The sequence below is a fragment of the Coturnix japonica genome, chromosome Z (assembly GCF_001577835.2).
Source record: "Coturnix japonica isolate 7356 chromosome Z, Coturnix japonica 2.1, whole genome shotgun sequence".
Classification (NCBI taxonomy): Eukaryota; Metazoa; Chordata; class Aves; order Galliformes; family Phasianidae; genus Coturnix; species Coturnix japonica.
The window spans coordinates 25,282,755-25,309,733 of record NC_029547.1 but is presented as its reverse complement, the minus strand read 5'-3'; the positions used below and the strand labels follow the sequence as shown (position 1 = coordinate 25,309,733).

The following is a 26,979-nucleotide window of genomic DNA, read 5'->3' as shown; positions in this document are numbered from 1 at the left end:
CTTTAGTGGTCACTGGTACACAACGTACTTCAATGCCATCCAGTTATTAAAGGATAAAATTTATATAAATTTCTGGATTGATAGTCAGATCCCAACAGTTACCTGTATTAGAGGCCAAAGAGGAATTAACAAGAAATGAGCAGCTCTGTGCATCCTTGGTATAGAGGAGGAGGGACTTAAAGGACCGGAAGGGGTTATCAGCGGGCTTTCAGTATAGCTGCCTTGGAGATGGAGAACATTAAGCAGTTGTCTATCTTGCCTAGTCTCTCAGAGGACCCTTCTGTTGCAGGGTTACTAAGAGTAGAACAGCTGGTGCCAACCATTACAACAAATGTGCACTATCAGCTATTCAGCACCAACCAGGATTCTCTAATTCCCATTCACTGACTGATTCACCAACAGAACAACTATGTACTAAACAGCAAGACTCACTCACTCTTCAACAGTCCCATATGGCCAGTGCAAAAGCCCAGTGGAATGTGGAGGTGAGAGTAATAGTGGACTGCCACGGCTGAATGAAGTCACACCACTGCTCAGTGCTGCTATGTCAGCCACTCTAGAACTCCAATTAGAACTACACCTAAAGGTGGCAAATTGGTATTCCACAGCTGACGATGCAAAACCATTTTTTCAGTCCCTTTGGCAGCAAAGGGTAGGCCACCCCATGGGTAGAATCACTGTCCTATTATTTGTCACAGGCTGATCCAGACTGCACTGGAACAGTGGGAATCTCCTGAACAGCCACAATATACTGATGACATCATCATGTGAAGCAACACAGCATAATACATTTTTGAGAAAGAGAATAAATTAACTCAAATCCTTCTAAAATGCAGTTTTGCCATAATGTAAAGTAAACCTGGAAAAGGCTCCTCAGGGAAGAGGTCACTGCACTGAGCTGCCCAAGTTCAATAAGTATTTGGACAATGCTCACAAACACAGGGTCTCAGTTTTGAGTGGGTACTGTGGTTTAACTTTACAGGCGTCTAAGCATCAGACAACAGTTCAGGCAGGACAAAATATAAAAAACAGGTGCTCTACACAGCAGCCAGGGAAAATGACCCCACCTGGAACCTTTGTCAGAAAGCACCAGGGGAGACTCAAGGTTGACCCATAGGGCTTTGGAGGTGGGGACACAGAGAATCCACAGCCCACTATCCTCCAACTGAAAAAGATACTGGCAGCATATGAAGGGGTCTGAGAAGATTTGAAAATAGTTTATATTGAAGAACAGCTCACCCTGGCAATCCAGCTGCCTGTGCAGGGCTGAATGTTCAAAGGAAGGGACTGAGACTACATCCAACACACATACAAGTCTAAGACCATCTGCACCTTTGTCTCAAAGCTTGCTGTTGGACAACTTCAACAGATGGACAAGTCCAAGAAATCTTTTGTCTGAAGACTTGCAGGCCAGGAGCAGTGAAAGGCAAGCAGCTGCCAGAGATAATCACCCGCTAAATGGTCTATGAGCAGACTTTTGTGGTCACAGACAGAGGGAGAAAACCATTCAAAGAACCTTCATGCCCATAGGTGCTTTGACTCTTCTCTAAAGTGCCAAGAATGCAGAAGTGGCAGAAGAGGACAAAACAAAGGCACCAACGATCAAGGAGGGGTGTGCTCGATATAGGATGCCCCAAGGCAGAATACCTGCTTGGTGCCTGATCCTCCTGGGCCTGCTACCTGACACCCACCTCCTGGACCAGCTGTCGGTTGGCTTCTGCTTACCTGCTTGCTGCCTAAGGCTGACCATCCTGCCACCTCCTTCCCCTGCCCTTACTCCTGCATCAGCCCTAGTCCATCAGAATGGCACACAATGGATTCCACTGGATCCTTGGTGGTGACTATCCCTGCATTACACAATACTTGCTTTTTTCCTACCTTTCCTATTGCCTGCCTTCTCTTCCCCATTGCCCTAATTTGTAATAATCACTAGCCTTTCCCTTCCCCATCACTTTAATTGATAAAACTGCTGGATGACATCTGACCTCCTCTGTGTCCCAGTCTCACACTGGATATGTCAAAGAATCTCCCCTCTCACTCTGATGACAGAGGGCCCATCCATACATCATGCAACTGATGCTAAATGGAGCAAATGGGTTGTACAGATCATACAGCAGTCTTGAATAAGAAACCCCAATCATCCAAGAATCTTACAAGTGATTATGGACTGGCCCAAAGACAGAGACTGACATGTCCTCCCTCTTCATAGAGTACAGTGTTGAGGAAGCCCCCAGGGCAGAATATGCTGTGATGCTGCTGTGAATATGCAAGCAGTCTGTTCCATGATAGCTCCCAAAGAAACCCAACATGTACCCTTCAGTGCTAATAACGGGAGCTCGGTATGTTAACTCTATGAGATACAGCATAGAAGGCGAAGTGGAGTGCAAACAGCGTAGCCAGGCTTCATCATAACACTGCAAGGATGGGAACATGGTGGTACCATGGAACAGATCCACTGTATAGTTGCTGCTGTGAGTCAGCAGCTTTTCATTTTTCCATTGTAACAATCACACAAAGCTATGTATAACTAAAGCACACAGGAAAGTAATATAAAAATGGCATAAAAGAGGAGGAATTTGAGGGAAGATACCATCCATTACCACCCATCCAGTCAAGAGGATATGGCTGACTTCTGGGACTTTGTACCTACCAGGTAAGGTTCACACAATTGGTTTAACCAAGTGCTTTCCCAGGAAACTCAGAAATCTCTACAAAATTGTTCCATAATTTAACTTGTTTGCAGTAAGGCATTTTATTCCCATTCCTGGTATTCCCATGTGCTCTGCAAACTGTGTTTATCACAATCAGTCCAAAAGAATCCGCAATCTATTGCTTCAATAAAACACTATACACAAAACTATACATGAGAGTTTGTACTGAGCATCACCAAATTCCTTAAAGGTGGGGGTTTTTTTTTCTTTCTTTTTTTTTTTTTTTTTTTTTTTCTTGCTTCACACTATGGGTGAATCCAAGATCACACAATGATAGAATTGTAAGGGCTGGAAGGGACATCTAGAAATCATGTAGTCCAATCCCAAAACTGGACACAATACTCCACGTGGGGCCTCACCAGGGGAGAGTAGAGAGGGACCCTTTCTTGACCTGCTGACCATACTCTTTTTAACATACTCCAGGATGCCACTGGCCTTCTTGGCAACCAGGGTACACAGATGACTCAAAACCTGTCATCCACCGGGACACCCAGGTCCCTCTCTGCGGAGCTCCTCTCCAGCAGGTCATCCCCCAGCCTGTACTGGTATATGCAGTTAATCCTCTCTAGGTGCAAGACACTCCATTTGCTTTTGTTAAACCTCATCTGGTTCCTCTCTGCCCAACTCTCCAGCCTGTCCAGGTCCCACCAAATGGTAGCACAGCCTTCAGCTGTGTAAGCCATTCCTCCCAGCTTTGTATCATTGTATGATCTCATTGGATATGACCAAACTCCTTAGGAATGACTGTGCAAGCCCCTTCAGATGTAAATGGACTTATGTAGTCATCTTTTAAGGCAACAGGGGCCCCAGAGCTTAATGCACCTTTGCAGGTAGGGTCTCAGAGCACGGGGTGGGGGGGGGGAACAGTTTTGTCCCTCACTCTACTGGTCACAGCTATTCTGATGCAGCCCAAGCTACATTGCTCTTTTTGGGTTGCAGACACACAATGCCTATTTATGTTGAGATCTTCCTCCACAAGTACCCCAAGTAATTTCCCAAAGGGCTGCTTTTTATCCACTCAGTGCCCAGGCTACATCTGTGCTTTGGACTGCCCTGACCTCACAGAAATCACAGAATTGTAGCAGCTGGAAGGGACATCTAGAGATTATCTAGTCCAACCCCCCTCTCAAAGCAGACACCACAGACCAGGTTGCATTTGACCTATTAGAATTTCCTGACATCTGCATGGGCCCAACTCTCACACCCAGATGACAGTCCTTCACTGTACCACACAGCTTTGTGTCATTCATACATCTTTTAACTGAAAGCTACAGCCTTTACAGTTTTTCCTGTTAATCTTACAGCTCCTGCTGTCCTAGTGGCATTAAAATTTTTCCAACAAATAACTACAATCTTACTTCACCTTGTTGTATTTTGTCTTCTGCCCTTGCAAAAAACAGCAAAAATGCTTTATAGCCCAGGTGTCCCATAGGGACACCGCAGAATGACATTCTACTTTCTGTTTCAGAACCTGGCTTAACTTTACTAAACAAGTAACACTGCTGGTTTATCCTGTATTAGTGTGGGCACACAATATTGTCATTGGATTGTCTGATCGTTTCCTCAGCCTTATTCGCTTTTTCTTCTTTCAATCTTCAAGTCTGTAAGCTTTGACATATCTCCTCTGAGTACACTTATGTCACACCACAAAAAGCATATACATTTTATTTTTCCCCTCACAGTATGTACAAGCCTTATGGTCATCGTATGCCTACTTACATACACACTCTTCTGCACAGGCAAGAGGTCTTTTCCCCCCTATATCCATAAGCAAATCTAAAGAATTAGTTAAGAAATACTACTCTGCTTCATGTCCTCTATTTAGAGGTTAAATGGCTTAAATGTTTAGAGGTTAAATAGACTAAACTCTAGACTTGATACTGCCCTTGAAAGATTTATTTTGAAAATATTTAGTTCCTTAGTTTGCTGAAATTTATATATATGTGTGTGTGTGTATAATATTATGTAATTTTTTAAAGAATAAACATTAGAATATATTAATTTTTAAGACAATTGAATAATGCATTAGTCCAGGTGTTCTGTACATCCAGGTTAGCATATTTCCCATACATAAATTCAAACATAGATAGAGAAAAATATTTCTAGTGCTCCTGAGAATCATACGTGTACATGGAGAAAAGTTCCCCAGACAGTTCTAAATTCTGATGATAAAATGGGAGGACAACAGTAGGAACCTGGACCAGTCATAACAACACTGTATTGACCAAAAATGGAGATGCACACATTTTCAGCCACATAAGCATACGGGCATTAACATTAAACTGAATCCAGTTACATTACGTAAAATATCATAGATCCATGACTACATAACTGAATTCTAATCTTGAATACTTCAGTAGAAACAGAATGAAATTCCAAGAGCTATGAAAGTAGTATCAACCTCCTAAAACCAAATCTTAGAACTACAATTTAAACTAAGTTAATTTCTGACTTCTCTTAACTACACATTAATACAATTTGAGAGAACAGTAATCTGTAGCCAAATTTTTCCAAGCCTACTATCTAATGAGATGTAATAACCATCTCATTCAAAGGTGAAAAGAAAACAGCGTAGCTTGGATGAAGATACAAAATTAATAGCTATACTTTGACAATGGCAATGACATATAGATTCACCCTCAAGGAAATCCTGTCACTAAAGAAAAAGTTTCCACTTGAATTAATTTTTTTAAAAAAAAAAAGTGTTCTTTGAAAATTTAAGAATTAATACAGGTTAAGCAATATTTGTTAGATGTGCATGCTAGAATTCACCATCTACTTTTCCTCCTAATCATGGAAGATATATATATAACAAAAGATATGTATATACCATCTTTGAAGAAATTCATTTAAATTACTGAAATGTATTCCCCACTCATTTTCAATTCAGTTAAAGGATTCTAATCTGCAGTCTTGCAGCACAATACCAGAGTAAATATGAAAAGAATAAAACACCCCCCTGTGTTAAAATAAGTCAGATACATTTGAAGCTTGCAACTACTCCAATGCCAACATCTGTATTACAACCCTTTAAAATACTGAGACATTTGCTATATATTATTGCACATGAAAAGTCACTTTCATACATTCCTAACCTAAACAGATTACTACTGCTTTGATCCATACAGTGTTCAGTTGGGGTGTTTCAGCTTTAGAAGGTTTATAAGAAAGTTACAGATCTGCTAAACCACACATTAAACACTTAAGTATCAATCTTTCTGAAGTGGCAGCATGAGTAAATTCTACTGATATTTATGTTACCTGATAGCATGCAGAGGTTAATTTTTGGATAGTAGAAAAGGAACCATTGGGTAAATCCCAATCAAACAGCATTACAATCCACAAACAAGTGAAATAAAATTATTTACATAAATAGCATGGAAAAATAGTATTTTTTAATGTCAAAGATAGTAACAGAGATATACTCTCCGGCCAACTTATACGCTAATATAAGTAGATCTGTTGAGCAACAGACTTGCTGGTAAGTTTACTCTCAAAGATGAGGTCTGTAATAGCTCATTCCCACACAAACAGATTTCATAATATATAGTTGACTGTAAGAAACAAGAAATAAAAAGAAGCCTGACTTTAGTTTATCTTATTTCTACTCCTCTTTGCAGAGAAGAGTTCAGAATTGTTCTATATGCACTCTGACCTGAGAGGTCACAAAGAAAAATGGTTTTAAAAGTTTGAGATGTTCAGAAAAGTTTGTTTCTCTCCTCTCAATTTTAAATATCTTGATTTCACTCTGTTAGCTTAAAGTCCCAGTAATGAGGAGAGCCGTTCCCAGAAGCAGCTTAAAATAACTAAGTTAGGATTTCTAGACCTGCCCTGCATGCTGTTCATTTCAGAAGTGACAAAACAGATAAGGCACAAATATGACGCAACACTAAATTACATCAGATCTAATCTCTGACAACAACTCTCCATTAGGGGAGGAGTAACTACTGTAACATTCTGGATATACTATTGCTTGAAGGTATACTTACTGCTTTCTTTGCCTCAGACTTTACTACTATGACCAATAATTAACCAACTGCCCAGACCACTAAGCTGGAAGACAGGGAACAGAATGAAGCCCTTAAAATCAAGGGGAAAACTGTCAGTGACCTGCTAGTCCACTTGAACATACACAAACCTGTGCAGCTGACTGGGATCCACCCAAGGGTACTGATGGACCTGGCAAAAGTGCTCACCAGCCCACTTCCCTTATTTACTGCTGGCCACATAGGGAAGGGTCCCAGCTGACTTGAGCTTAGTGAACATGATGCCTTTCTAACATGAAGGAGGATCTAGAGCATTATTGGCTTGTCAGACTTGCTTCTGTACCAGGGAAAGTCACGGAGCGTCATCACGCAGCACGTACTGGACAACTGGCTAATCAAACTCAGTCAAGCATGAGTTTATAAAAGACAGGCCCTGCGTGACTAACCTGATCTACCTCTATGATAAGATCACCTGCTTAGGTAGACAAAGAAAGAAGGCTGTGCATGTTGTTTACCTGCACTTTTGCATAGTACCTGATAGTGCCTCTTACAGCACCCTCCTGGAGAAACTGACAGATGTAGTGTTCACTGGGCAAAAACCTGTCTGGATGGCCAGGCACCAAGGGCTCTTGTGAATGAAGTTAAAAGTGGTTTGCAGATGGTTACAATCAGTGTTCCCTAAGGCTCAGTATTGCAGCCAGTCTCATTTAATGTTTTTATCAACTGGATAAAATCTCTGGACAAGATTGGGTGCAACCATAGCAAACTCCCAAATGACATTACACAGAGTGTGAGTGTTGATCTGCTTGAGGGTAGAAAGTCTGTGCAGAAGGACCTGGGTAGGCTGGATGCAGGCAAGGCACATGACTTGGCTGAAGTGCACATAAAACAATGCACAGAGCACAGGCAACACACAGGAGGAGCTGGAAGCCATTATGCATCAGGTGAACTATGACCTAGTTGTTATTACTGAAATACGGTGGGACCGCTCCCATGACTGAGGTGCTGTGATGGATGGTTACAAGCTCTTCAGAAGGGAGAGACAAGGAAGGAAGGGGCAGTGGTGCAGCCCTTTATATTAAAGACTATTTTGATGTTGAAGAGCTTGAGGTTGGGAATGATAAAGTTGAGTGACTGTGGGTAAGGGTCGGGGGAATGCCTGCAGGAGCAACATCCTGGTGGGGGTCTGTTACAGACCACCTAATCAGGATGAATAGATGGATGAGGCATTCTACGAGCAGCTTGCAGAATTTGCACATTCACTAGCACTTGTTCTCTTGGGAGACTTCAACTTCCACAATATATGTTGGAAATATAATACAGTGTGGAAGAAGCAGTCCAAGAGGTTTCTGTAGTATGTGGAAGATAGCCTCCTTATGCAGCTGGTACGAGAGCCTACCAGGGGTGGTGCCCTGCTAGACCTGCTCTTCACTAACAGTGAAAGACTGCTAGGAGATGTGAAGACTGGGGACTGTCTTGGGCAGAGCAACCATGAAATTGTAGAAATCTCTGTTCTTGGAGATGTCAGAAGGGTGAATGGCAAAACTGCTATCCTGAACTTCTAGAGGGTGGACTTCGACCTGTTCAGGACACTTGTAGCAGGGGTCTCCTGGGAGTCACTCCTTAAGGGTAAAGGGGTCCAGGAAGCCTGGATGCTTTTCAAGATGTAAATCTTGAAGGCACAAGAACAGGCTGTCCCTGAATGCTGTACAGCAAGCCGCAGGGGAAGAAGACAGATGTAGATGAACCAGGAACTACTGTTGAGACTCCAGAAGAAAAAGAGAGTCTATGACCCTGGAAGCAGGGACAGGCTACTGGAAAGATTACCAGGAGATTGCTAAGGTATGCAGGGAGGAAGTTAGGAAGGCAAAAGTCCAACTCTAATTTAGATTGGCCACCGCAGTAAAAGAGAATAAAAAATCTTTTTACAAATATATCAGTGGTAAGTGATGGACATTTTCCTTGGTTCTCCTCTTACCTGATGCAGCAGGAAATGTGACCGCTGAGGATAAGGAGAAGGCTGAGGTCCTTAACACCTACCTTACATCTGCCTTTAGTAGTCAGACCAGTTATCCTCAGGGCACTTTACACCCTGATCTGAACGTCTGTGATAGAACACATAATACACCCCTTCAGGTGTACCACTTCAGGTGGAGACAGTTAAAGAGCTCCTCCTCCACCTGGACTGCCACAAGTCCATGGAACCAGATGTGCTCCACCCTCAGGTGCTGAGGGAGCTGGCAGGAGTGACTGCTGAGCTGCTCTCAGCCATCTACCAGCACTCCTGGTTAACTGGAGAGATCCAAGAGGACTGGAGGCTTGCTGATGTGACTCCCATCTACAAGAAGGGCCGTAAGGAGGATCTAGGAAACTATAGACCTGTCAGCCTGACCTCAGTACCAGGAAAAATTATGGAACAAATCATCATGGGTGACACCACACAGCATGTGCATGGCATCCAAGAGATCAGGCCCAGCCAGCACAGGTTCATGAAGGACAAGTTGTGCATGACCAACCTCATCTACTTCTACGACTGGGTGACCAGACCAAAAGATGAGGGAAAGGCTGTTGATGTAGTCTACCCTAGGCTTCAGCAAAGCCTCTGACATAGTCTCTCACAGTATTCTCCTGGGGAAACTGTCATAACAATGGCATGCAGCTGTATGGGCTTGGGGAAAAAGTAGTTGGCAGGAAAGTACTTGGGAGTGTGGGTCAACAACTAGTTGTACATGAACCCAAACAGACAAGACAGTGAACAGCATCCTGGCCTGCATGAGAAATAGCATAGCCAGCAGGACTAGGAAGAGACTGTTTATACACAAGCACTGGTGATGCCACACATGGAGTACCATCTTCAGTTTTGGGTCACTTACTACAAGAAGAATGTTGAGTTGCTCTAGGACATGCAGGAAAGAGCAACAAAATTGGTTCAAGGATTAGAAATTTATGTGAAGTGGCTGAGAGAACTGGAGTTGCCTGGCCTGGAAAAAAAAAGGAGAGACATGATCATTCTCTACAGCTACCTTAAAGAAGGTAGTAGGAAGGAAGTCAGTATCGTGACTCAGGTGTCAAGACATATAGAAATGGCTTCAAGTTACAGCAGGGGAAGTTTAGACTGGATATCGGGAAGAATTTATTCTCAGAAAGAGTGGCTAGGTACTGGAACAAGCTGGAGGAGTCACCATCTATTTAATAAGCATGTAGATGTGTCATCTAGTGGCATGGTCCTGTCGTATACCTGGTAGACAGATGAATGGTTGAACTTCATGACCTCAAAAAGCGTTTTCCATAATTTTATTCTACATTTAATTCTCATTATTTAAAAAAAAAAAAAAAAAAAACCACAAAAAATAAACAAATGCAGATTTAACCTCAGTAGTGCCTCACTAACCTTAAAACATACAGCTACTGACTGTAGTGTGATTATCTGCTTCAGTACAGCTATATGCAAGCCTAAGGGGCTGAATTTGCCATCTAACAGATGAGAATTTTCTAGTTTACAGTAACACCTCTCTATTAATATTCTTCACACACAAGGGCTACTCCAAAATTCATGTCTCCTATTTTATGATGTTGGCTTATAATATCAGAGGCAGATGCTGGTGGTAGAGCACTCAAGGTTGAAACCTCCTGTCAATATTCTAGTACATCCTGTTGTACTCTCTCAGTACAGAGAGATGCTGGATGGTGCATAGCTGTCACAACATAGTGCGTCTCAAACTGTGGATTACAACCAGGAAACTGTATGAAGATGAATGTTGACATCAACATGTCAGAAACAATGGTGGCAATATTGGAATACTGCAAAGAATATTGCACCAGATTAGCACCATGAGTGCTCACACAGGACCACAAAGAACATCATATGCCTGTTTGTCAGGACAGCTGTGACAGTTTCCTGGATCACATCACTACTGGTGATGAAACATGGTATCACCACAGTAAGCTGGAGTGAAAATAGCAGTCCATGGAGTGGAGGTACATGAATTCCTCATCAAAGATTAAGCCCTAGAACATAATGTGATGTTCACTGTCTTTTGGGATAGGAAAGGGATGATCTTTCTTGATTTCCTGCAACCCAGATAAGCTAGCAACTCCGCTAAAACATGACACTGACTAAGCTGAAGGCTTGAACTTCCAAATTTAGGACAGAGAAGATGACAACTTCTCTCTTACCACACAGTAAAACCAGGCCCCATACAAGACTAAAGACCATGGAGTACACTGCCAACCTTGGCTGGACCATCCTACCACATCCACAGCATGGTCTAGATTTCACACATTCTGACTTTCAGCCATTTGGGCCAGTAAATAGCAGCATTGCACAGGCAACATTTTCCTAGCAACACAATCATAGTAGCTGTGAAACAGTGGGTTAACTCCACTTGTGTACTTTTTTGTTGTTGTTTTTTTTTGTTTCTGTTTTTTTAAACAAGCACAGCGCATGCAGGCTCTCATCATTGGCAAAATGAATAGGCAATAATGGCAACTGTGCTGAAAAACACTGTTTTGTAGCTAAGAATGTGCTATATCAAGGAGCACTACTTCGTTCTTTGTAACTGTGTTCTCATGAAAATAAATTGGAGGCATAACTTTCAGAGCAACATATGTATATAAATTTCTTCCCTATGTATACATTCTGTGTTACCAAAACTAGTTTAAACCTGACTTAAGAAAAGTTCCTTGTTTTCTGTTGCAAACATGCTAAAAATTGAAGGTTGGAAAGAGAAGAGCATCTTCATTCATTTGCACAACACAAAAACTACAGTCAGAAATACAGACCAGCATCCAATTCACTGAAATTCACATAGAAAAATGTTATAAGCTAATAAGATCAGTATCACAATCAGTGAAATAAAGGTATTAGGAAAATAAGTATTAGGAACAATTTTCCTTCTATATGAAAGATGTTTACCTTTGCAACTCCAGCCCTGTGAGCACCTTGCGATTCCATGTATGCTAAGTATTTGTTGAACTCCCTGAATTCATCCATTGAAGGCCTAAAAGTCATGATTTTGCAGCTTGGGTTTGGAGGACTATCAGACGTGACCGTCGCCATCCTGGTTCACTTCCAATCCAGCTGAAAAATAAAATTACATAGTTAAATAGAACAATCTTCTGTCAAACAGCATCTGAGATTCAACGTAAGTTTTGATGAGGAAAGAAGTTCTCAAAATTCCACAGTATTACAAAAGGCACAAATAAGATACTCACTTTCTCTCCCCACTCCTTTAAGACTACTCAGCCCTTACCCTGAAGGCATATTTACCATAAGCAACAACTACATAAAAATCCAGTACAGAAATCCATGCAATCTTCCTGCCGTTCTTACAACACCCTTTTTCAACTTCACCCTTAACACCATACTATTAACTTTCTGTGTTGATGCATTCACAGCTTGCTCCATTTCTCAGTGTAGATATTTATATTACACAGTATGTAATGTATACATCTATAATCTATAGGTATAATCTAGACTAAGCAGCTACGCATATTACTATTCCCACTTGAATATTACCACTCCCACTTAGTTCACGAAGAAACTGATTATGAACTTCCAACCACCCTACAAATGTAGGTAAAGAGTACCTGGATGTTCTAACTCGTGTAACATTTACATAGAATTGTATCAGACTGCATTGCCAGGTTGCAATAAGATGACCATCTACAAGGTTACACCGTAATCTTACAAAGTCAGTTTTGACTAGCTTTTTCAGTAATTTGCTGTCTAATTCCTCATTTAAGGAAAGGGAGGATCTGTCATTGAGGGATAAGGTTTAAGGGATACGGACATGATGTGCTTGACTAGATGATCTTAATGGTCTTTTCCAACCTTAAAGATTGTATGACCCTATCTGTGCAAAACATAACACATCTACAGTTTTGTTACTAAACCATGTCATCTTACATTGCTTGTATGTTAGCACATTAGTCAGTAATTTCATTAGCTTCACATCTCTCTTAGATTGGATATGAATCACTTGAAGGGAATTTCTACGTACAGTTTTCCTGAATGTCTTCACATGTTTCACTTTCCTACTAGCATTTAAACATTCAGCCTGCTTTCTGTGCCCTTATGTTTTTGCCTTCCTACTTCTCCTAGAAGACCACTCTCCATTTTTAACAATTACATTTCTTTTTTCAACACTCCCCTCTTTTCTACCCTCCCCCCTGCATTAATTTCCACATCTGATTGAAATGAAATTAACTATATTTCTGCAAGCCTCCAATGATTAGAAATCAGTACTATGTTAATCCAGGGTTATTTCTGTTATTTAAAATATGCTTATGATGTCCATACAGGCAAGCACACCCTAACATATAAAACTGAGATACTTTCCCCTGGTGGTAAACACATGCCATGCATCTAACACATCCTTCACTTAGTCCCATCCATTAAAGAACCACATATAAATTTGTTATGATGACCAGTTCCAAGTCAATGAGATTAGGTTATATCTGAAGTTAAAGCTTGTTTTGCTTGTATCCATTGCGCCATGTAGCATACAGAGCTTATTATTCCTAATGCTTCACTGACAATAAAATGACATTGGAAAGATAACAAAACAGGGTAGTTGATCTCTCTTTAACCAGTTTTAGCCTTTCAATTTCATATGTGCGTACGAGTGCGGTGTACACAAACATATCACCTCTAAAAGAACTATTTACCAGCAAAAATAAATTGATAGTCCATCATTATTATTTCATACCTTTAAACTACTTCACTAACTGTTATACAATACAGCCTGCAGGCACGGTTATTTTTTCCAGAGGCATCTAGGCAGGCTTGAGCAGTGGGCCCATGACAACCTCATGAAGTTCAACAAACCCAAATGCGGGTCTTGCACCTGGGTCAAGGCAACCATCACTATCAATACAAGTTGAGGGATGAACAGAAGAGTAACATTCTGCATGCTTCAGCATCGTAACTCAAATCTGTTATGGGAGACTCTTAATTACCTACACCTACAACACACAAACTTAACACACTGTATGCTTGAACACACACCAAACACTCATATAGAATAAAATGCAGAATCTATGGGACTGTTTTCACTACATTCTAAAACATAAAATGACCCCTATGTACAGCTACAGCCAACAGATTCTCAGCTACTCAAATTAGTATTGGGCAGCTACCACTTACAGCTTTCCCTAAGCAATCAGTGGACTGATTTTTGTCATGTCCACATCTTACAAAAGCCTAATTGTGTGAGCAACTGGCTCCAAAGAGTCATAGTAAATGAGGTTACATTAATCACAAAAGGGGATCCATTTTAGGACCAGTTCTCTTTAATGTTTTCATAAACTGCCTGGATGAAAAACTAGAAGGTGTTCTGAGCATGTTTTGCTGATACTAAATTGGGAGGAGCTTCCAAGCCCATCATGGGTGGAGAGGCCTCAAGAAATCAAGATAAATCAGAGACAATCATCAACCACATAAAGTTTAACAAGAGCAAATGCCAGATTCTGAACCTACAAAGGGGTAACCCTGACTTTACTTACAGATGGGGGGATGACACACTAGGGAGCAGCTCCAGTGAAAGAGATCTGGGGGTCTTGGTTGACAGCAAGTTGAACTTGAATCAACAGTGTAATCAGGGAGCCAGGAAGGCTAACCATATGCTGAGGTACATCAAGCACTACACTGCAGCCAGTCGAGGGAAAAGACTGCTCTACACTGCACTGGTACAGCCTCACATTGAGCACCATGTGCAGTTCCAAGCACCACATTACAAAAAGGGGACAGAATTATTAGATATATACAAAGGTGAAGAAAGGTCCAGAGGGGAAGACATAAGGATCAGCTGAAGTCCCCTGGTTTGCACAGTCCAAAGAGGAGACCAGGGGGAGATTCCACTGACATCCAGCTTCCTCACAAGGAGGAGCAGAAGAGCATGCACTATGGTCTCCCATGACAGTCACTGGACCCCAGGGAATGGCTTGGAGAGACAAAAGAGGAGGTTAATGTTGAACACCAGGAACAGGTCAAGCTGCTGAAGTTCAATAAATATATGCATAACACTCTCAGACATATGGCTTCATTTTTTAATGGCACCCCAACTACCTGCACAGGACATTCAAAGGGAGGGCCCACATGTAATTCAACTGATACTGCATGGAATAAGCAGGTTGGGTCACACTGATTAGAGTGGGCTCAAATAGGGAATCCAAGTCATCCAGGAGCCTTTTAAGTGATCATGGACTGGCCCTAAGACAAAGATTCTTGGAATATCAACGAAAGAGGAGCTGACGTGCTGAAGAGGCTCTCCATACAATGAACTGCATAAAACAATAATATGCCCTGATCACCAATGCGTCTGACTGAAGCACTGGAGGAAAGCATCAAAGGTGGAAGGCTTCTGTATGGAGTCCTGCATGACAAGCTGCGGAAGCCTGGACTTTCAGTAGTCTTCACTGTGGGCACTACTGCACAGATAATCCATGAACGTGGCACGTGAACTTCAATTAAACAAGCCAAGGAGATAAAGTCTCTTTGGTATGGAGGACAATGGCTGAAATAAAAATATGGGGAGGCCTGGTAAACTGACTACATCACACTCCCACAAACCTGCCACAGCAAGAACCATGTGCTTGGGCTCCCAAGCCCCACTGTCCCAGATGAACGTGACAGCTGGTCTTTGGTGAAGATACAAGTTAGAGATAATGATCCTTGTGGGTATCTTTCAACTTAGGATAGTCTGTGATTCTATACTACATCACTAAATATGGTGGAAGAGTTACCTGTTGAAACACATATGTGTCATGAAAAATTCCCTGATTCCCTCAAAAGAACACAGAATATATTGTTCCCAGAAATGGGAGAAATCTTCCAAGTTTCATTTATTCATTACGCAATAGAGAAACTTAAACTAATAATTGGATTTAATTAAATTACAAGCAAATTCACACTGCTAAAAATTCACTACTGAAGTAAAATGAAAACCATTTAAGAAAAAAAAAAAAAGAGCATTAATCTGTAGATAGTAAAAGCATGTGAAAACCTGCTTTAACCTGAAGTCTTACTGCATGAAATCTTCAGCATTCCAATACTCTCAGCCTTATAACTAAGCTATCAGATCTCCAACTCTACACACTTCTTTCTTCTTCTAACACACAATGAACTAACCAGTATTTTGAGTTCCACCCCTCACCAGCAGGGAATTGGAGTTTCTGGCTTTAATTACAATAGGCTTGACACATTATTCTTCTAAAGATGCTTGCAGTAGATATTTCTTGACAAGCAGTACTAACACCAGCCTCCACATCTGGGGAGGAAAAACCACATCATCGGTAAAGGTTAGGAGGTGACATGCTGGAAAGGAATTCCACTGAGAAGAATCTGGGCATCCTGGTGGACAACAGGGTGACCAGGAACCAGGATCCTGTGACCAAGAAAACCATCTGTATTCTAGGGTGCGTTACAAAGACCATACCCAGCAGGTTAAAGGAGCTGATTCCCCCTTCCCCTCCCCATCTATTCTGCCCTGGTCAGAATAGATCTGGAGTACTGCGTCCAGTTCTGGGCTCCTTAGTGCAAGAAAGACAGGAAACTCCTAGAGAGAGTTTAGCAAAGGCACAAAGATGACTGGGGAGAAAAACCCAGCGTCTTACCAGGGAAGACTGAGAGACCTGGGACTGTTCAGACTGGAGAAGGCTGAGGGGTTTTTATCAAATATTACAAATATCTAACAGGCAGGAGTCAAGTAAATGGGGCTAGACCCCTTTCAGTGGTGCCAGAACAAAGGGCAACAGGCAGAAACTGGAACACACAAAGTTCCACCTAAACATGAGGAAGAACTCTTTATTTTAAAGGTGACACTAGAACAGACTGCCCACCACAGAGGTGACAGAGTTTTCTCTGGAGATACTAAAAAACCTACCTGCACACTTTTGTATGTCTCTAGGGAGCCTGCTGTAGCAGAAGGGTTGGACTAGATAATGTTCAGAGGTCCCTTCAAACCCCATAATTCTGTGATTTTTCTTATTTCCCCCCTGCAAAAATTTCACACATGCTAACAGCGGAACTGTAATTCATTTCAAGAAGAATCAGTTCATCCTGAGAAGAAAAAAAATTAAAGTAGCTAACAGGATTTCTACAAGAGTTGGAAGGGAAACAAGCAGTGAGAACACCAGTTTCAATCTATAATAATAGTCCCAACAGCAGCTTATAAGTAAAAACTCTAAGTTCATCCAGTAATTTATTTTTATAACAGATTTTTTTTAAAGTTCGCTTCTGCATTTTCCTGCATATCTTTTAGATGTTTATAGGCTTCATTTCTAAGTAAATTCCATGTGACTCCTCAAACTTTCATAAATCAGATTCAAAGAAAATCGGAAACACAACAGAATAGTTTGCTTATGCAACTATTACTGAGCATGCAAACAGTTAATTCTGAAACCAATCTGACTTTGCATAGTTGTCTGAATTGTTCCTGTAGTAGGTGTGCATGCAAACTGTATAACTAGTATATGTACATGGCTTGGGAAAAGAGATATTAGGTTCTATTTATTAGGAACCCTAAAACAGTAATTTGTGCTACCTGACCTCATTAACAGTTGCACCACAATGCTTTGAGTTTATAAAATGAGGTACTTATAAGTTAAACCTCATAATAAGGTATATATCCATCAGATACCCATCATTCATAAGGAAAAACAAATTTAAGTTTGAAATGATAGGAGTACTAAGTTATTATGGAAGCTTATGGATTATGGAAGCTTATAACACTTGGTATCTAGGCTGGTGAACATATTGTAAAGCTCTCACTATCATCTCAACTTGACTCTAGACAGTTTGACAAACCATTTCAAGCTTGTGTTTTTATGTCCTGGTACTACCTCTAAAGCACTTATTTCCAGAGTAGAAAAATGACCTATTTTGAAGCCAGAAGTACCTAACTGGAAAACAATCTGAATTCATCCTGTAGCCATTCATCGCCAATGCTATGCTTGCAGTAAAAACCATCCTAAAACAACTGATTTGAGACATGGAGCTAGAAAAATAAATTGTATTTTTTCCTCATTTTCACCTGCAGCCTGTATTTCAATTGGTTTTACTTTTCATACTTTGTTTTCATTAAAATCTGTAGTCCACATTTGGTGACAGTAACAGCCTCTAGAAACACCAATAGTTCAGCTTATCCAGCTCCTAGAGCTACTAACAGCAGATACCTCTGAAAAAAGAATAGAATAAATGTACAATTGCACTTTCCCATCTCACTTGTCAGCAATTCACAGCTCAGAAGGTCTTGCAGAGAATATTTCTGCACTTCATACAGTTTCAGGACTTCTCTATCTGCAACCTTCGAACTCTGTGGGCCTTTAATAACAACAACAAAAAAAACCTTCTGACCAAGTACACCACTATCAAGGAGATGTTTCGTCTACAGTACGCTTTGCTTATTTCACTTTCTAATTTCAACTGAAATCTCACACACGTGCTGGAAGCAGCTCTCTATTTTCTAAAGTTTACCTTTGGAGCATACATGACTTCAAGGCCTCTACCACAGCCTCCCTTCAGAAACCTCCTTTCTAGGCTGAAGGCTCCCTGCAGAAAATCCATTCTGTTCTTCTGACTGACCATTCCTACACTCTATTTCTGGAACCAGCAAGTTACTTTTAGCTAGGGGAAAGGAACGCAAAAACCACAAGCAACAGTCAAGACACGATCAAACCACAAATTAACACAATGGAGTATCAACATTCCTGAATTAGGTACAGTCCTCAAAGAAGCCTTTACAGATCTCCTTGCAAAAGTCAGCCTTGTAAACAAATGTAGTTGATTTCAAAGAATCCTGAAAACCACAAACTTTTTTGGGGGGGAGGAAGAGGGGGAAATATGCTAGATTAACGATGATTAGATTTAAGCTGCAGTCACATGGCAAAAGTCTTTACTAGATGAGGAACCAAGACAGGACTAAGTTAAAAAATAAAAAAAAATAAAATAAAAAAATAAAAAAAGCAAGCATTCACAAGCTGAGAAACAAAGGAGAGTTTTTCACCTGTGCTGCTTATGGCACACCTGAAACTACAGAGCTTGTCAGAGGTGCAGAACTAACCGTATGACCTTCCTAGCCAGCATCTTTCCTCTCATTAAAGGAAATGAAATCATGCAGTTGTCTTACACTTAGAACCAGAGACTCAACACCAAGCAGCCTGGAAGGAGTCACACATGCAGTTCTGCTGTTATTACTTAAGTGAAATATATGACTACAAGCACATTTGTGGTATAGCTGTACCACGTTTCTATGGCCTGCTACAACACTCACAGCAGCAAAGAAAGCATTTCCTCTGCTCACACAACCAGAAGTTTCCTCACTTCAAAATGATCACAGGCCACCAAATGTCCTACTTTTGTCTACAAGGAGCAGACCACCTAAAATGGACTGATCGATCAGTACAAGGGAACCATGCAACTCTAATGCACGGTATTCTATCAGGTGATAGAAGCAAGGAGAAAGAATCAGCATTGTGCCTGTGCTGGATTTACAGCTGTAGCATAAGGTATCACCTTGTCATACAAGCAGCGTAAGGCAGAATTTGTTAAGCCACCCACTTAAGGTTTGTACAGCAAGATCCTGCAAATGCTGTATCTGAATAAATCCAGAAGTGATTTCCATAGGGGCGACGAAAGAACATTGTGAGCTTCCAAGTATCACCAGCTCAAACATAAGGCATACTTACAACACTCTAACCAAAAAGCCTGCCAGGACAATTATTTTCCTTTAAGTACTTTTTACTCATTTTATTTTCACTTATTTCTCATCACTTATTGAGATCAAATACTTCAAATAGCTAAACCTGAAATCAAACTCGGGCATTAAGGAAACCCCTAATGTTTAGGAATCAAGTTACTCAACTTATTTCTGTTCCTTTACTCACAGCTGTTTGCAGACTTCTATACTTCCTCCCAACTTTTTAGTTTTCAAACCAAAATTACTTTTTTCCCAAAAAAAAAAATTACAATAATTAACAACTAAGCCATATACCCAATTACAGTTTTTGCAATTTATAAAACACATTTTAACAAAAAGAAAAAAGTGAAACAAAACCTGATCTAGAAGAATAATCTACAGCACAAAGGCAGATGGAGTGGCTACACAGGTCCACCTAAGGTAAGGCTACCTGCTAACAACTAAAACTTTAATTTCATCAGACAAAACCCAGCAGGAAATCAAAGGTCAACAGAGCTAAATAAAAAGAAAAAAAAAACTACACTCAAGCAATACTGTATTTTATAGGCAGAAATATCACAAGGGAACTGAGGAACTACAATGCATTTTGTTTGTGAAACTCCCCTACAACATCTGCAGTAATCAAAGTAGTTCCCACCAGGCCTGGCAGCAAAACTGATTAAGATACTGAAGAACTTCTTGCAATGTTCACTATAAGATATATTTTGAATTCTAACCCATTTAACATACTGAATTAACCTACAGCTAGCCTGTATTTTCCTAAATATGCTTTGCCCCTAGTGTTACAATTAAATAGAATCAAGAAAAAGAAAACAAGTTCTTGCTTAAGTCAACTGTATAAGCTACTCCCAGGGAAAAGGTAACTTACCACTACACTTAACATCACAGTTTCAAACAAGGGAAATGAAGTCAGAGCAAAATTTAAGTTTACAACACAGTGAATTATGACACAGGATACTGCTTGAGAAAACTAAAGTATGTTCTAATGCTTTGTATACCCAAACTACAGCTTCAGAAACTTCTTGCAAGAACCTTCACTGTCATTTAATTACAGAACTAGAAAGATAATGGATTCCTACAAAATATCTTATTTGTCTCTGAATCTTAATGAAAACCAAGGACTCAACATACGACTCATTTGTTTTGAGATATGAAGAGTCATCAATCAACTACAGGTGTATTTTACTGGACATGTATTAAAAATCTTAAAACTGTAATTACACTAAGATGTTACATTCAAAACTCCACGCACATTAAAAATGAACCTAAAAATACACTAGCTTTTCAAATGGGGGACAGGGGAGATTAAGACCTTTGTAAAGCAAATCTAAACAAAACCAAATGCCCCATTCAGCTTTATATTGCAGAAACATCCCCCCTGCAAAAGACAACTACAGACAAAAAGCTGAGTTGACCACAGAACCAAGAAGTGGCCCATTTAAGAGCTGAAAAAGGACCATAGAAGTCCTTAATCTCCTCAGTCAACTTCTCTTTTCAGTTATATGTGAAGTTACCAGTCTTTCTGCTGCACAGTTACTGTGCTTGTTCATAATAGCTTAGTGAGATCACAACAACTAGCATTTTACAGCACAGTCTTCAGAACTGAACTCATTACTGTGGTAGCTGTACATTAGCTGCAGAATTGTTTACCTTGTTTAAAAATCAGGACACTAGATAAAAAATAACGTTGCCAAGAGTTAAGGACTAATAATTAAAGAACCTGATTTTCTTCCCTTTTTTTGTCATGTTTACCACAGAAACCTCAGAAACCAAATAAAAAATGTTGTGCGCTTTTCTTTAAGACGAAATTAACTAAAGGTTTTTTTTCTCTTACAGACACTGGCTCCAATTCTGACCTAGCTATTGCTTTATCCCATCCATGTACTTGGATGAGATATTCTTTCCTGTGTCAGGCCAAGGAAAAGAACCTGCCCTTACACCCATCAGTACCTGGACTGTGATAAAAGCCAACCACCAGCTGTCCAAACACACTGGCACGGCTCCACTTGTTCCAAGGAGCAGAAATCAAACCGTGCCTGTTCTCCACATCCCCGCATGCAGAAGGCCCTTCTGCAGCACCAGGCAGACCCAGGGCCAGGCCCGAGCTGCGCCGCAACAACCACGTTCACCCCAAACGTAACAAAGAAAACATCACAGGGCGACAGCAAACACCCCGCATTACGCTGCTGCTGCGTTTATTTCTGGTGGAAAGCGTTTAAGCTTAAGAACTGCTATTTTAGGAACTACCAGGTAACTTCTGTTCCCGCCGTTGCTCACACCTCAGAAGGAGCACCAAGTAGCTACAACCTACAGCTCAGCAACACCCAAACAGACGCTGCTTTCTCCGGGTACAAAGTCACCTGTTTTCCCCTCGATCTCACACCAGAACGCGTGTCGGCGCTTTGTGCAGCGGGACGCTCGGCCCAGCGCAGCACCTCGGCAGCAGCCGCAGTTGGCGGAGTGGCAGCGGAGCAGGTGCGGGGTGCGCGCCGGTACCGACAACTCGCCTCGACGCCGCTTCCAGACACGTTACGTCAGGCACAGCCGAGCTGCGCCGAGAAATGAATGAACCGCGGCACCGGGAGAAGCCCCGCCGATACCCCGTGCCGCGTGCTCCGCCGGCGGGCAGCAGGGGGCCGCCAGCGCCCCGAACTCCGTCCAAGCTGCGGAGCCCAGGGCCGGAACGTAGAGCGCGGCTCCCGCTGCCCGGCACCTGCCCGCGGCTCCCCCCGCCCCGCCGCCAGCTCCAGCCTCCGAACCCTCCCGCCCACGGAGCCGCCGCCCGGCCCGGAGCCGCCCCGCACCTGTCCGACAGAAAAGGCTCCGGCGACCGCAGCGGAGCGACGCGGATACACGCTGTGCCCCGTCCCGCCCGGACCCAGCGAACACTCCCAACCTTCTGCCCCTCGTTCTCCCCGGGACGGCTTCTTCCGTGCGCCGATGACAGCTGCGCGCTGCGCATGCGCCCGGCTCTCGCACGCCCGAGGTGGGGAGGACCGGGAGAGGGGAGCAGCGCGGAGGCCCAGCGGGAGGAACACGTGACGGGGACGGGCGGTCGCGTCACGTGCCCAGCGGCTGCCGGGGCCGGCACCGCCCCCGGGAGGAGCCGCTGCGGGCGGGAGGATGCGCCGCGCTACGAGGGTCACGTGGTGCCGGGAGGCTTGGGGGGGGGGGGGGGTCTGTGTGGGGTGAGCGGCGCGGGGCGGGGGGTGCGCTGTGTAACAGGGCGGGTATGGCTGGATCATAGTATCATAGTGATAGTATCATAGTGTGGTGCGGGTTGGAAGGGACCGTAGAGATCATCGAGTCCAACCCCCGGGATTCGAGCCTCTGTGTAGCAGAGCGGCACTTCTACCACTTGTGCCACAGGGGGGATTCGAACCCACGGACTGCGGTGTTGCAAGCAGCATTCCTACCACCACACAACGTCCCGTCATGTCCCGTCCCGCCTCGTCTCGGTCTTTAACATCACTTTTATCTCTGTGTGGTGGAGGCTGAGCCCTGTTATGTTGTCATGTATTTAGTTTTTATCAGTTATCACCCCTTGTCTCCCATCTTAGTTTGAAGGCTTATTGTTAAAGTAGCAAAAAGTGACCAGAAGATAACTAAAGAAGTCCCTTCAGGTGTTGGGAGCTGGGATTGTTTAGCTTGGAGAAGAGGTGTTCCTTCCTTCTCTTGTGATCTTACAGTCCTCGAAAGGAACTCAGAAGGGGAAATGGTTTTAAGTTAAAAGAGGGAAGATTTAGGTTGGATGTTAGGGGGAACTTCTTCACTAGGAGAGTTGTTAGGCCCTGGAACAGGCTGCCCAGGGAGGTTGTGGATGCCCCGTCCTTGGAGGTGTTCAAGACCAGGTTGGATGGAGCCCTGGGCAACCTGATCTAGTAAATGTGTATGTTTGGTGGCCCTGCCAGGCAGGGGGTTGGAACTACATGATCCTTGAGGTCCCTTCCAACCCGGGTCATTCTGTGATTCTGTGATTCTGTGAAGCAGGAGGGGGACCGACTTTGTACAGAGGTAGATAGCAACAGGACAAAGGGGAATGGATTTAAACAGGGAGGGGAGGTTTAGGTTAGGTGTTAGGGAGAAATTCTTCACTCAGAGGGCGGTGGGGTGCTGGCACAGGCTGTCCAGAGAAGCTGTGGATGCCACATCCCTGGAAGCATTCAGGGCCAGGCTGGATGGGCTCCTGGGCAGTTTGGTCTGGTTGGCAGCACTGCTCACAGCAGTGGGATTGGGGCTGGATGTGCTTTAAGGTCCATTGCAACCCAAGCCATTCTGTGATGTGCTTTTTCAAACATGTCTGTTATCATGAAAGAGCTCTTTCTTTAGACCAGAATTTAAGCACTGACAGAACACCACCGACTTGAAAATGTAATAGAACCTGAAAATGTTTCTTGAAAATGAGTGTATCTAATGCTGTAACTTCACTGTGCTAAGAGAATTTCATGCTGATTTGACATCTGGTCTCAGTGCTACACCTTAAAGACTGCAGTACTGAGTATGCAGTGTCTCCAGCCCCAAGGAAACTCATGCAGCCATCTTTAAAGATCTCTCTTTGGCATCACTGCTTCCAGTAGTGTCTGAAATGAGCCATCCTTATCTGCCTTAGGAAAGGAATTTTATTTTGTATATTAGAAATGGGACAAACAGAGCAAGTTTTGCTTTCATAATTAATCTTTTCCAGGAATGGAGAAGAAAATGTTTATGTGATGTTTTCTCAAAGATAAAACAGCCCATCTGAATACAGAATTTCTCTGTTGACTCTGTTGATTTAAGATTGTTTTCCATTAGGCTTTCTTTGACTGAGGCCGAGTACTCACAGAAGAGAAAGAGCAATGCCTGTTGAAGCACTGCATGAGCAGCACCTCTCCCAGTCTTGTGTCTGGTTAAAAGTGTCTGTTGAGATACTGATGAAGCACGTACCTCTTAATGCCACTGGTTCAGCTTGTAAGGATGGGCTGAGGAAGCATTTGGGCAGTTTGATTACATTAACCCACATCAGTGTGCTGCAGTGCGGAAGATTGTGCCTTGATATCATTTTTCAAAGAGCACATCACAGCACTTCTGTCTTGCTAGATGGAAGTACAAAGATTGGTCTTCTTCAGAATGGCTCTGAAGCCTTGCATGGTCAGTATTTCACTTTTGATGCAGTGCTTTCAGGACTCACTGACTGCCTGTAGTTCAATGGGTTCATCTCTGAGTACCTGAGAGATTGAGTACACCCTCAACAAGTTTGCAGATGAGACTAACCTGAGTGGTGCAGCTGATATGACAGAATGAAGGGACAATATCCAGAGGGACTCAGCATAACATGAAAAATAGGCCCATGTGAACCTAGTAAGATTCAACAAGGCCAAGTGCTAGGTGCTGTACTTGCATGGGGGAGATTCCAGATATGTGCAGAGACTGAGAGAAGAACTCCTCGAGTCCAGACAGGCCAAGAAGAACCTGGTGGTCCTGGTAGATGAAAAGCTGGACATGAGGCAGCAGTGTGTACTTGCAGCCAGGAAGGCCAACTATATCCTGGGCTCTTTCAAAAAATGGGTGGCCAACAGGGCAAGGAAGGTGATTAGCCCCCTGTTCTCTATCCTCATAAGGATCACTGCACACAGGCCTGGGGCCCCTAAAACAGAAAAGATGTGAAGCTGTTGTAGCAGTTCCAGAGGAGGGCTGCTAAGATGGTCAGAGGGTTGGAGCACCTCTCCTACGAAGTCAGGCTGAGGGAGCTGGGCTTCTTCAGCTTAAGAAGACTCCTGGGAGACCTCATTTTGGTGAGGGAAATGAGGTACTGGCAGTGGCTGCGCAGAGAAGCTGTGGATGCCCCATCCCTGTACACATTCAAGTCCAGGTTGAATGGATATATGAACAGCATGATCCAGTGCCTGATTTAGTAGTTGACAACCATGCCTGGAGCAGGGGATTGGAACTGGTTGATCTTCATGGTCCCTTCCAGCCTAAGCCACTCTCTGATTCTCTGTTTTGTTAACATGTTCTACTGGCATGAGTTTGTTTGTTTGTTTTCCTTCCTGAGATCTCAGCAAGTTTTTGTGCACTTTCTTTTTGTCTTTCATGTTTGGGACTATATATATGGGTTAGTGTTGGTTAGTAACACCAGTTACAAGAAAGACAGTGTCTTTCATCTACTGGACACAGCACATCATTTCATCCAAACTAGTTCAGAACATATATATTGTTCTTGAATGTAAGTAACTTCTACATTGTGTAGTAATACAAGGAAATCCTTTCAGAATTGTAAACAATGTGTTTGCTTAGCATGTCGGCGGCACAGCTATCTAAAGATGTGGTCACATTAGAGGCAGAAACCGTTCTCAGGTAGAATTCCGATGCAATACTGCCTAAAACTCACGAGATGGCAGCAAATACCAAGAATTAACGTTCTGCTCACTCAAGTCAGAGATAATGAGGAACATTTTATTCCCGTTAGTTCTGTCCAGGCTGTGCAGGTTGTTGCCCTTGCTGTTAAACCATCCTGAGCTGTGAAATAAAACATGAACGCTCACTGTAAGGATGACCAATGCGGTCCCAAAGTCCCGACTCCTGGTAATAAGTAAGGCAGTGTGCACCGCTTCCTCCTTCTCTCACTCCTCCTTTCTGGTCCCAGACTGTGGGCACACCTAATGTCGAGGTGATAAGGGAATTAGCATTCCTAGGACACAACTGCCGGGTCACCCTGAAGGATCCAGGAGCACCCCCTGACGCGGTAGCTGAGCCCAGCGGCGTTATGAGCAATGCACAGGTGTTGAACTGCCAGAAGATGGCGATACCCGCCCTAGAAAGGGAAATCTGACAGCGCTGGGGGTACTGCCTATGAAGGTGATATTTAGACTAGAACCGCTTCTGACGACTAAACATGTGGTCCTTCGTGACCAGAGATATCTACACCGCTTTCTTCTTTATCCTCAGGCTGAAAAGCCCTTGTGTCTGAGAATTCTAAAAATGCTGTGCAAATATAAGCTACACTAAGTACTAGAAGTTCTGAGACAGCATCCATCATTATATGACCGATGGCTGAGAGTCTTGATTGTACCATAGTGAGATAGAGATAAAAGATTAAAAACATGCAATCAGGTCATCTTATCTCCCCTCTGGGCCAGTGTAATTGTATTCCTTTGAGTACAGTGTTGCCCAATACACTCTTAATAGCTTTAGTTCAAAAATTTCATCAATTTTCTGCACATTGTCTATCGACTCCCACCCAGTTTCATTCCCTTTTGGTAGTTTTATGTGCATAAAAGGCAATGCCCAGGATGATGACAAAGTGAAGATGAATATTTGGACAGCAATGAAAAAAGATTGTGTGGGGGTTTTGTTTGTTTGTTTGTTTGTTTTGCTTTTCACTGTAAATAAATAACAGAAATATATATGTGTGTATACTTACCCTAAGTGGGATGCAAAATAATTTTGTCATTAAGTATCTTGAGGCAACTTATACCCATAATGTATTTGGCTTGTTGATACCAATATCCGCTGAAATATAGGAAAAGAAGTAAAACATTGGAGAGGAACCAGAGTGTTTTTACTGGGGAAGTGCTAGAAGTGACCTCCTAGAATCGGGACAAACAG

The 26,979-nt window shown here is 42.6% G+C and overlaps 1 protein-coding gene across 4 annotated transcripts in view; it reads right to left on the bottom strand.

The window, feature by feature from the left end:
* The window catches only part of LOC107306118 (lysine-specific demethylase 4C-like), a 67,187-nt gene extending 44,738 nt beyond the window's left edge, over positions 1–22,449 (bottom strand). The window contains exons 1-2 of one of the 4 annotated variants that reach the window (XM_015848976.2): positions 22,200–22,449; positions 11,613–11,777 (exon numbers count right to left, since the gene is read on the bottom strand). In XM_015848976.2, coding sequence (XP_015704462.1) covers positions 11,613–11,756 — 144 coding nt within the window. In that variant the 5' untranslated portion in view covers positions 11,757–11,777; positions 22,200–22,449. Of the gene's footprint in view, positions 1–11,612; positions 11,778–21,345; positions 21,508–21,755; positions 21,949–22,199 lie in introns of those variants that run through there. The other 3 variants (XM_015848977.2, XM_032441262.1, XM_015848978.2) reach the window with 3 other exon arrangements.
* Positions 22,450–26,979: the final 4,530 nt, after the last annotated feature.